This window comes from Cyprinodon tularosa, unplaced genomic scaffold (assembly GCF_016077235.1).
Source record: "Cyprinodon tularosa strain WSP-4 unplaced genomic scaffold, ASM1607723v1 ctg1151, whole genome shotgun sequence".
In the NCBI taxonomy this organism is placed as follows: Eukaryota; Metazoa; Chordata; class Actinopteri; order Cyprinodontiformes; family Cyprinodontidae; genus Cyprinodon; species Cyprinodon tularosa.
The window spans coordinates 90,609-102,921 of NW_024037950.1; the positions used below are offsets into that span (position 1 = coordinate 90,609).

Below are 12,313 nucleotides of genomic sequence, written 5' to 3' on the forward strand. Positions count from 1 at the left end.
CTGGATCCGGTTCCAGGTCTGGACACGGCGTTCACACAGAACCTGGATCCGGTTCCAGGTCTGGACGCAGGTTTAAAATCCTGAACAGATTCTCCTAAAGTACTGGAACAGAAGCAGGAGCGGCTGCACTTTACCATGAGGTTCCCCTCATTTAGACGGTCTATAGATCTGTTATTATTAGATCTGCAAACACTTTATAACCCTCATGCAGTCAGCATATAAAGTAGATAAGACGTAAAGCATTCTCTAAATATTTAGTTCCTTCTCCTTCATTCCAGCATCATAAATCAATTAATGTTTAGAAATGTTTACAGCTAAAACATCTAGTAACTATTTATCAGCCTTCATTAGATCAGATGGAGGAGACGCGTCAGGGAGGAGGTTCTGATCCAACAGTCCCTCCAGCGGGAGGCGCTTCTCTGTTGGATCTCCTCTTCCCTGCAGTATGAGGCGCAGTCTGATGCGTCTCCTCTTCCCTCCAGCGGGAGGCGCTGTGGTTCCTCCCTGTCTCTACAGTCAGACCCTAAAGAGTTCTCCTTGTTTGATCTGCAGCTGATGGAGAACATGACGGAGCGGGTGAGGAAAGGCATCCTGGAGGCGGAGCTGCAGCTGCAGAAGGCCAATGAGGAGAAGCTCCTGGAGGAGGTGTGTGTCACGCAGCAGCTGCTGGTCTGGCTCCTGCCGCCTCCTAAGATCTTTGTCTGTGTTCCAGGGAATGCTGAGACAGCTCCCCCTGGTGGGCTCCGTGCTGAACTGGTTCTCCCCGCTGGAGAGCTCCATCAAAGGGAGGAGCTTTAACCTGGCAGCAGGTAGGCTACTGACCGCTGAACGTCTGCAGACTGTCTGGGATTGGAGGAAGGAGGTGGGACGAACCAGGGGGGAGGAGGAGGAGGGGGAGGAGGAGGAGGAGGAGGAGGAGGAGGAGGCAGAATGAAATAGTTATGATGAAAATAACAACCATCCAGTCAGAGATCATCAATGCTGCATGTTTTCATCTTCTGCTTTGACCCGTTGCAGACAGACGGGCGTGTTTCTGTTTCCATGGTTACAGCCGTGTGCTTTAACCCCTCTGCTCCTCAGGTTCTCTGGACTCCACCGACGTAACGTACTCCACCAAAGCCCAGGCCGGCAGGACGTCCCTGCAGGACACGCCCAGCCTCCCGTCGAAAAGAAACCCGGGTAGGAGGCTCTGTTCTTCCTCACTGCGCTGCTCAACGCATGTAATGCTGCGTTCAATGATGCTATGTTCAATGATGCTACGTTCAATGATGCTACGTTCAATGATGCTATGTTCAATGATGCTACGTTAAACAACGCTACGTTCAATGATGCTACATTCAATGATGCTACGTTCAATGATGCTACGTTCAATGATGCTATGTTCAATGATGCTACGTTAAACAACGCTACGTTCAATGATGCTACGTTCAATGATGCTACGTTCAATGATGCTACGTTCAACGATGCTACATTCAGTGATGCTACGTTCAGTATTGCTACGTTCAATGATGCTACGTTCAACGATGCTACGTTCAATGATGCAACGTTCAACGATGCTACGTTCAATGATGCTACATTCAACGATGCTACGTTTAACGATGCTACGTTCAATGATGCTACGTTCAACGATGCTACGTTCAATGATGCAACATTCAACATTGCTACATTCAATAATGCTGTGTTCAATGATGCTACGTTCAATGATGCTAGGTTCAATGATGCAACATTCAATGATGCTACGTTCAATGATGCTACATTAAACAATGCTACGTTCAATGATGCTACATTCAAGGATGCTACGTTCAACATTGCTACGTTCAATGATGCTACGGTCAATGTTGCTACGTTCAATGATGCTACATTAAACGAAGCTACGGTCAATGTTGCTACGTTCAATGATGTAACGTTCAATGTTGCTACATTCAATGGTGCAACGTTCAGTGATGCCACGTTCAATCATGCAACGTTTAACGATGCTACGTTTAACGATGCTACGTTTAACGATGCTACGTTTAACGATGCTACGTTTAACGACGATACGTTCAACTATGCTACGTTCAACGATGCAACGTTCAATGATGCAACGTTCAATGATGCAATGTTCAACGATGCTACGTTTAACAATGCTACGTTCAACAATGCTACGTTCAATGATGCAACGTTCAATATCGCTACCTTTAATGATGGAACGTTGAATGATGCAACGTTCAATATTGCTACGTTCAATATTGCTATGTTCAAAAATTCTACTTTCAATGTTGCTACGTTCAATGATGCAACGTTCAATAAAGATATGTTCATTGATGCTATGTTCAATATTGCTATGTTCTATATTGGTACATTCAATAATGCTACGTTCAATGATGCTACATTCAATATTCCTAAGTTCAACGTTGCTACGTCAACAGTGCTATGTTCAACGATGCTACGTTCAACAATGCTACGTTCAATGATGCTATGTACAATGATGTTACATTTAATATTCCTAAGTTCAACGTTGCTACGTGCGACGATGCTACATTCAATGATGCGACGTCTGACAATGCTATGTTCGACGATGTTACGTTCAACGATGCTACGTTCAACGATGCTACGTTCAATGATGCTATGTACAATTATGCTATGTTCAATGATGTTACATTTAATATTCCTAAATTCAACGTTGCTACGTGCGACAATGCTACATTCAACGATGCTATGTTCGACATTGCTATGTTCAGTATTGCTACGTTCAACGATGCTACGTTCAATGATGCTACACTCAATGATGTTACATTCATTCCTACGTTCAACGTTGCTACATGTGACAATGCTACATTCAACGATGCGACGTCTGACAATGCTACGTTCGATGATGCTACGTTTAACGAAGCTATGTTCAATTATGCTATGTTCAATGATTTTACTTTGAATGATGCTACTTTCAATATTGCTACGTTCAATAAAGCTATGTTCAATGATGCTATGCTCAATATTGCTACATTCAATATTGCTTCATTCATTGATGCTATGTTCAATATTGCTACGTTCAATAATGCTACGTTCAATAATGCTACGTTCAATTATGCTATGTTCAATGATGCTACGTTCAATAATGCTACATTCAACGATGCTACGTTCGACAATGCTATGTTCAGTGTTGCTACGTCCAATGTTGCTACGTTCAACGATGCTAGGTTCGACAATGCTATGTTCAGTGTTGCTACGTCCAATGTTGCTACGTTCAACGATGCGACGTTTGACAATGTTACGTCCAATTTTGCTACGTTCAATGATGCGATGTTTGACAGTGCTATGTTCAACGATGCTACGTTCAACGATGCTACGTTCAATGATGCCATGTACAATGATGTTACATTTAATATTCCTAAGTTCAACATTGCTATGTGCGACGATGCTACATTCAATGATGCGACGTCTGACAATGCTATGTTCGACGATGCTACGTTCAACGATGCTACGTTCAACGATGCTACGTTCAACGATGCTACGTTCAACGATGCTACGTTCAATGATGCTATGTTCAATGATGCTATGTTCAATGATGTTACATTTAATATTCCTAAATTCAACGTCGCTACGTGCGACGATGCTACATTCAATGATGCCACGTCTGACAATGCTACGTTCAACGATGCTAAGTTCAATATTGCTACTCTCAATTATGCTATGTTCAATGATTTTACTTTCAATGATGCTACATTCAATATTGCTACGTTGAATAATGCTACGTTCAATAATGCTACTTTCAACGATGCTACATTCAATATTGCTACGTTGAATAATGCTACGTTCAATATTTCTATGTCCAACGATGAGACACGGCAGTCCATCTTTCTGGGTTTGATCGCTGTAGCCAAAGGAGAACCAGAGAGCTGAAAGAGATTAAAAACCAAATTAATTCATTGAGTCAGAATAGTTCTTCTGTCTTTGCCCTCCAATAAAGCAGGTGATTCTCTTCAGGGATCTGAACATCCAGGAAAGGCTCCTGACTAACGCTCTATAGATCTATTTTCCTAGATGGAACAGTCTGATGAGGATCAGACGTTCACTCCTGTCTGCGCTCCTTCCTCCTGCAGGTCAGAGGTTGTTTCGGCGTCCAGGTGTCGGATCGGACTCCATGAGCGAGACCAGCTCCATCGGAGCAGCTGAGGAGGCCTCCAGGGGGGAGAGCAGCATCACCCCCCCCTCCACGTCTCACCCTGAGACACTGGATGTCTCCACAGGAGACGGGGCTCCGCCCACGCAGGAGGAGGGTCTGCAGCTGGATCTCAGTGGGAGATGAAGAACATCTCCACCTCCAGGCGCCCTCCATCCGTCCAGAACCAGCCGCCGGTCCATCGTGTCCAACGTGTCCAACATGTCCAACATGTCGCCGTCCTCCCCTCCTCTGCCTCCACTCCTCCCTCCTGCCGCCGTGGCACTCAGGAGCAACAGGAGCTGTGAAGGCAGAGGAAGGAGGCCGTCCTCCCATCCTGGGATTACTCCCATTTATTTCTGTCCAGAGGTCAGAGGTCAGTCTGGGGCCTCCAGTAGCTCCGCCTCCTCTGTGTCCAACCCAGACATTTTATTGATCCCACAATGATTGGATGAGAAGCTCTGGAGGCGGGGCTTCTTCACTGTGATGGAGAAGAAAAAAATTATATTTAGAAGAAAAGATGATTTAAGGAGTTATTGTTGACAAACGGATGAATGTAGATCAGAGCCTCATCATGCGTTACTGTTGCCCCGCCCTCCCATGCCGCTTTCACCCCGTTCAGAAACGTTTTCTTCTTCTGCAGACCGTTTTCTCCTATTTATCAACTCACTGCACAAAAAACCAATCTATGAAGTTTGAATGAGAAAAATGATCTATGATGATCAGAACCACTGATGTCAGAAACTGAAGTTAAACGTAACCTTTGATCTAATCTACTGTCTAATCTAATCTAATCCAGTTTAAAACGGCTGAATTCAAATGAAGTTTTCTTTTTGCTCTGGTCATTAGGAATCAGTTTTGTCCGTCCGGCGGATCCTTCGGTGTTTCTTCTCTGCTGATATTTTTATTTAAACTACTTTGAGTCGATCTGAGTGGATTCTGTCACCCCCTACAGGCGGCTTTATTGGCCGTTTGCACTTTAATGAGGTTTTGATGAACGGATCGGTTTCCCAGGAACCAAAGCTTTGTGTCTGGGATGAATGCGACGCCAAGTGGACTGCTAGCCGCAGCGTTAGCCGCAGCGCTGGCCGCAGCTTTAGCCGCAGCGTTAGCCGCAGCGTTAGCCGCAGCTTTAGCCGCAGCTTTAGCTGCAGCGTTAGCCGCAGCTTTAGCCGGAGCATTAGCCGCAGCTTTAGCCACAGCTTTAGCCGCAGCTTTAGCCGTAGCGTTAGCCGCAGCTTTAGCCGCAGCGTTAGCCGCAGCTTTAGCCGCAGCTTTAGCCGCAGCGTTAGCCGCAGCGTTAGCCGCAGCTTTAGCCGCAGCTTTAGCTGCAGCGTTAGCCGCAGCTTTAGCCGGAGCATTAGCCGCAGCTTTAGCCACAGCTTTAGCCGCAGCTTTAGCCGTAGCGTTAGCCGCAGCTTTAGCCGCAGCTTTAGCCGCAGCTTTAGCCGCAGCGTTAGCCGCAGCGTTAGCCGCAGCTTTAGCTGCAGCGTTAGCCGCAGCTTTAGCCGGAGCATTAGCCGCAGCGTAAGCCGCAGCTTTAGCTGCAGCGTTAGCCAAAGCGTTAGCCGCAGCTTTAGCCGCAGCGTTAGCTGCAGCTTTAGCCGCAGCTTTAGCCGGAGCATTAGCCGCAGCGTTAGCTGCAGCGTTAGCCGAAGCACAGCCCACCTGCAGGGTCAGGTCTCCTGCCTCACAGCCAGAATAACTCTGACCTGGTCTGGTTGGATAGAAAAGCTCTGAGATTCTTAGTTGGATCCATATGTAGACTTGGACTAGGCCGCTAAGGCCAGCTGTCCTATCTCTGTCTGGAAGAAGCTGGACCTCCACCCAGGTCTCCATGGATGGATCAGAGCTCTGTTACATTGCTCCAGAACCAAACCCTGCTTTAAACTGGACCTGACCCGTCTGCCGAGTTCCCGGGTCTTCATGAGGGAACTTGTTCTCTAAAGAACCAGTGAGACCAGAACAGCTGCAGGTGTTCTGGTTCCAGGGATCGATTATTTCCTGCTGCTGGGAGTCTGTGAGGTGGGGATAGATGAGCAGTCATTATCTTACCTGCATCATTCTGGGAGCTTCAGCGATCAGATGCAGCCTGATGAAATCTAACAAACGTAGATCTATGGGCGGTGATCTGAAGGTTCTAAAAGGGTTTTCTTTGCACTTCTAGTTGTTTTATATCTGTGATTGTTTTGGGTTAATCCTGTTTTTATTGCAACCGTCCTGGAAGCTGCCACCAGGATCAGTGTCCACCAGCTGGATGTCCGCTCAGGGTTCAGCTCCAAACGGGCCTGAGAGACGTTCACCTTTATGAAAAAGGTTCTATGAAGCTTTTATCTACACCTGAGCAGACCATCAGTCTGAGCGTCCCAGGAACGTACTGACGATCCGGTTGAACGGATCAGAACCGGACAGATGCTAACTGACAGCGAGGCTCTTCTCCACTGAACCGCGGCTCAAAAAGTCGGGTTTCCTTCGTAAACTTGATAAGAGAGGAAAAAGGAAGTAGGTGGAGCTTCCACCGCAGTCTTCATTCTTTTACTACTGGACCCTTTTCTTCTTCTATGGTGTAAATGAAGCAGAGTTTCTGGAGTCTTTCTGTTGTGGTGTTCTAATCAAAACATGAATAAACTTTTTAAGGGAAAAGAGGCTGTTTTCTCTTTATTGGTTGTAATGTTGCTCAGTCCACAGGAAGCCGAGGGGAAAAGAGAGTGCACCCTCTGTTGTTCTAGAGCTAGAATCCTTACGTCTAACCCGCCTCCTGACCAAACGTTAACGTTAGAGACTGAACTAACAGATTCTGCAGAGTGGGAGAATAGAGATAGAATGAAGCAGAATGATGAAAAAGGGGTCCCTATGTCCTCCAGCAGTCTAAGCCTATAGCAGCTGAACTATAGAGATAGATCAGGATAACCTGAGCCACTCTAACTAGAAGCTTTATCAAAAAGGAAAGTTTTAAGCCTAGCCTTAAAAGTAGACAGGGTGTCTGCCTCACGGACTAAAACTGGTAGTTGGTTCCACAGGAGAGGAGCCTGAGAACTAAAAGATCTGCCTCCCATTCTACTTTTAGAAATTCTAGGAACCACTAGTAAACCTGCAGATTGAGAGCGAAGTGCTCTGTTAGGAACATAAGGAACAATCAGATCTCTGATATCAGATGGAGCTTGGCCATTTAAGGCTTTATATGTGAGAAGGAGGATTTTAAATTCTATTCTGGATTTAACAGGAAGCCAATGAAGAGAAGCCAGGATAGGAGAGATATGATCTCTCTTTTTCATTTTCATTAGAACTCTGGCTGCAGCATTTTGGATCAGCTGAAGGCTTTTAACTACAGTTTGTGGACTTCCTGATAGTAAAGAATTACAATAGTCCAGCCTTGAAGTAACAAATGCATGGACTAGTTTCTCAGCATCACCCCTGGACAGGAGATTTCTCATTTTTGCAATATTCCTCAGATGAACGAAGGAAATTCTAGAAACCTCTTTGATATGGGATTTAAATGACAGGTCCTGATCAAAAATAACACCAAGATTTTTTACTTTATTATCTGAAATCAGTTTAATCCCATCCAAATGAAGTGACTGGCTAATCAGCTTCTTTTTCAGAGACTCTGGTCCAAAGACTATAACTTCTGTTTTGTCTGCATTCAGAAGCAGAAAGTTAAGAGTCATCCAGGTTTTTATGTCTTCAGACATGCCTGTAATCTATGTAATGGGTTAGCTTCATCTGGATTATAGACAGATATAGCTGGGTATCATCAGCATAACAGTGGAAATTAATCCCATGCTGTCTAATAATTCTACCAATTGGGAGCATGTATAAAGTAAAGAGAATTGGTCCTAGCACTGATCCCTGTGGTACTCCACAGGTAACCTTTGAGCGTGTTGAAGATCTATCATTAACATGAACAAACTGAATTCGATCAGATAGATAAGATTTAAACCAGTCTAGTGCTGTTCCTTTAATTCCAACAAAATATTCAAGTCTTTCTAAAAGAATATTATGGTCAACTGTATCAAATGCAGCACTGAGATCCAACAGGACGAGCACAGATACAAGTCCATTATCTGAGGCCATGAGAATATCATTAGTGACTTTCACCAGAGCTGTTTCAGTGCTATGATGAGCTCTAAAGCCAGACTGAAACTCTTCAAAAAGTTCATTATGGTGGAAGTGATCGCACACTTGTTTGGCAACTACTTTCTCAAGAATTTTGGATAAGAAAGGAAGATTGGATATAGGTCTATAATTGACCAAGTCATCTGGGTCAAGAGACGGTTTCTTAAGCAGAGGTTTAATTACAGCAACCTTAAAAGCTTTAGGTACATATCCCTGTAACAGAGATAGATTAATCACATCTAAAATGGAGGAGGAGATCAAAGGGAATACCTCCTTAAATAACCTGGTTGGAACTGGATCTAACATCCAAGTTGAAGGCTTAGATGAAGACAATAGTTTTGCTAACTCTGTAAGTTCAACTGGATCAAAGCAGTCTAAACCGGTTCTGATTCCATTCCATTTGAATTAGTTTACTTTTCTTTTTAGTGATTTTGCAAACTAAAATAAAACATGTTTTTCATTAAGGATCCTGATCTGTTTCATCTTTCACAACTTTTTTTCACATCAAAACATCACATTTTACACAATCAAATGTTTTCATGCAGTTTAAATAACTATGACTCTGTTAACTAATATGTTTAATGGAATTTATAAACTAAAATAATATAAGCATTTCATGATTATTATCAATAGACATAACATTAATAAATGATACTAGAATATGAAAAAAATCTGACTTTGATCTTTTCTATGCTTCTTGCTTTACTTTCTACGTCTTAAGACGGGATCTTGTTCACGAATGAGGGAAGAAGGAAGCGGGAGATTGACAGGCGGATAGGTGCAGCGTCTGCTGTGAAGCGGGCGCTGCACCGGTCCGTCGTGGTGAAGAGAGAGCTGAGCCAAAAAGCAAAGCTCTCCATTTACCGGTCAATCTACGTTCCTACCCTCATCTATGGTCATGAGCTCTGGGTCATGACCGAAAGAACGAGATCCCGGATGCAAGTGGCTGAAATGAGTTTTCTCCGTAGTGTGTCTTAGAGATGGGTGAGGAGCTCAGTCATCCGGGAGGGACTCGGAGTAGAGCCGCTGCTCCTCCACATCGAGAGGAGCCAGTTGAGGTGGCTCGGACATCTGGTTAGCAGTGATGGGACTAACAGCGTTGAAAGTAACGGTGTTACTAACACCGTTACCTTGTTTTAGTAACGAGTAATGTAACTAATTACTTTGACTGTAACTATAACGCAGTTACCATTGCAGACACCCCGTTACTGCGCGTTACTCAGGTCGCACAATGAACCTTTTTTCATGATAGGACTCGTGCGCGCCTTGTCATGAGAGAGGGGAGGATGAGATTAGCTGATGTATAGTGAGATTCCGTCTGTCAGTTGGGTAGGTGGGTGTTTCTGCTGGTGGGTGTTAACGTACAGCACACACAGAGAGATGGAGAGTGAGGAGGACTCCTGCAGCAAAACAGCGTTTTCCTGATGGAAATACCGGTGTTACGTAGAGCTGCGTTTCCCCATCAGATACGGTTTCCTCTGCATCTCCGCACAGCGCAGGCGGCACGATTCACCGCGCAAGCGACAGGAAACGCGCATGCTCGCTAAAGGCGATGGGTGGATGGATGGATGGATGGATGGATGATGGATACTTTTCAACCTACTGTATTTTTTATATTAAACATTATTTGATGGCCTTTGTGGCAGGGATGGAGATCCATATTTTATGTCACACACAAGAGTATAGATCTAGATAGATAGATAGATAGATAGATAGATGTTGCAGTATCTATAACAACCCAAACACACAGGATTTCAGAATTAGACATCCCCAGTTATTAATGTCACCAGATCTGAACGCCCTGTTAATAAACTTCACATCGTGTTCCCCCATGTTAATCAGGGGAACGCCATCTGACGGGGTTTATAGGCGCGTCAGATGGCGTTCCCCCCTGATGTCATTTAGGTTGAGTTGCAATAAATGCTAAACTCTCTGCAGGTTCTTGTCTTTGTCGTCCGCTCTATTCAGCTGGCTTTGGAAACACACGGTGAGAAGGTGGGGGCTGGGTGGGGAGGGTTAGGGGGGCGAGAAACGCAAAAGTAACGCAATAGTTACTTTACTAGTAACTAGTTACTTTTATTGTGGAGTAACTCAGTTACTGGGGGGTGCGGGGGGGTTAAAATATCTTATTTAATCAGACAGTAATTTGGGTGTTATATACTGTTTATGACACCCAGTCCTACTAACTGTGTTAGAACAATAGATGAAAGAGTGATTCCAGCACTAATCATGGTCAAACGGTTATTTCTGCACATTAATGGAATAAATTCACCACAACTTCTGTTCACAATATAAGATTTTATTAACAAAAACCATTCAGTTTCAACTCAAACATATTTCAGTTTAACACTCTTAACTAAGACTAGTAAAACTAAACTAAACTAAACTACTATGTACAAAGAGAAAGGGAAACATGGTTGAAAAACATATTACAGTTTAAGATGGATTCTGTGTTTGAAACCAAAGTTTATCTGGAAGAATTTGGGATCTGATCAAATTAGCTTTTCACTAATTTAGAGAAATTTAAATGTTTTCAGACCAATTCACAATGATAATCCATGAGGTGAATAAAACATTATTTGGCCAAATAATGTTTTATTAAATGATTTGCTTAATCAGGAACCAACAACCTCTAGTTAAATGATTCTTTACCCTCCTTGAAATAGCTAGCAGAGAATAGACATCAGGATTCCACTAAATGACTCTTGGTCAGACTTGGTAATGGAAATGTAACGAGCATCTGAGGAACACATGAACACTAATGTTACATCAGTGTTTAAATCCTTAGTGAATAAAGCTGGTCTAAGCTTTAGCAACAGATCAACACATATTCCTGTAGCATAGCGTAGCATGCAGTCCATCCTGTTAGCTTTGTCTTTACTCATCAGTAAACACATGAAATGATCAACATCATCTAAAGACATATTGGTTGTTTTGTCTCTAATGGTGTCAGACCTGCAAACTTCTGTCCGTGTCCATTTGGAGAGCTTAAGTTTTCACCAAGCTGCAGCTTAGCAGGCAGCCTCACAGCAAATGGGTTTTTCTTTTCCATGCGGCTCACACCAAAGGATCTTCAGGAGACGTTCTCCTCCAGTCTGGCTCTATAAGTTCTGAAACTCAAGAGAAATGTGTTGTAGATAAAACAGAGGCCCAAACATTACATAAAAAAAAAAACATAATTCAATTTAGATGGTGGGAATAACCTCATGCCTCAGAATTATATTAAGGAATTGGAAATCAACCAAATCTCCTAGAGTCCAAGAGTGGAAAACCTGAATGAGTGAGGCCACCTCCTCTGAGGTGATGATGGGAAGGATGAGCAGTAAAGGTCCTGTGGAACTGGGACTTTTTTCATGGAACATCTGACTTCTAACTAGAGCTAAGAGCTTGAAGCCTGACTTAAGGAATACTGTTATCCTGTCCTGTTTTATTCATCTACTGTAGTAATGTTAAATAGGAGAAGTTGTTGATATTCCTTCTGTTTTTATTTTATATACCCATATATTGTATTTTATTTTATTGGACAGGAACTACCTAAGCCTCTGAAAATGTTTCCCTGTAATACTGGCCCATCTATCTTTGTTTTCTATATTTAGTTCCACTGTAAGATGTTACCAAGTATGTTTAAATAGAAATTTGAATTACAAAAATAAATAGAGAGAAATGTGTTGCAAAAGGTCTGTTTTGCAGCAGCTCGGCTCTGAACCTCATCCATCATGACTTATCCTCGATCCTTCTGGAGATCTGAGCCTTTGGCCTGGATCTCCATGGCGGATGCCTCTTCCGATGTGGACCCCCAGGCAGATCCTCTGTGCTGTGCTTTGACTGTTCCCAGCTCTGTGGGGGGGACGACAAGTCCCGCCTCCTGGGTCCTGTGGAGCCAATGGGCTGAAAGGGGGTTTTAGAGCAGAGAGGTCTCACAGCTGCTCCATGAGCCAAAACTGCATCCTGTTCTCAGGTTATCATGTTCAGCTGAAACATGGAAACTGGTTCCTGATGTCCCAAACCACCATCAGCCCCATGGCTCAACATTTCTCTATCTGCATAATGGGTCTGTTT

The 12,313-nt window shown here is 43.7% G+C and overlaps 1 protein-coding gene across 1 annotated transcript in view; it reads left to right on the forward strand.

The window, feature by feature from the left end:
* pdxdc1 (pyridoxal-dependent decarboxylase domain containing 1) overlaps positions 1 to 4,585 on the forward strand; it is a 43,379-nt gene extending 38,794 nt beyond the window's left edge. The window contains exons 26-30 of the mRNA XM_038306226.1: positions 553 to 645; positions 713 to 809; positions 1,081 to 1,179; positions 4,080 to 4,256; positions 4,305 to 4,585. Coding sequence (XP_038162154.1) covers positions 553 to 645; positions 713 to 809; positions 1,081 to 1,179; positions 4,080 to 4,256; positions 4,305 to 4,585 — 747 coding nt within the window. The remainder of the gene's footprint in view (positions 1 to 552; positions 646 to 712; positions 810 to 1,080; positions 1,180 to 4,079; positions 4,257 to 4,304) is intronic.
* The last annotated feature ends 7,728 nt before the right edge of the window (positions 4,586 to 12,313 follow it).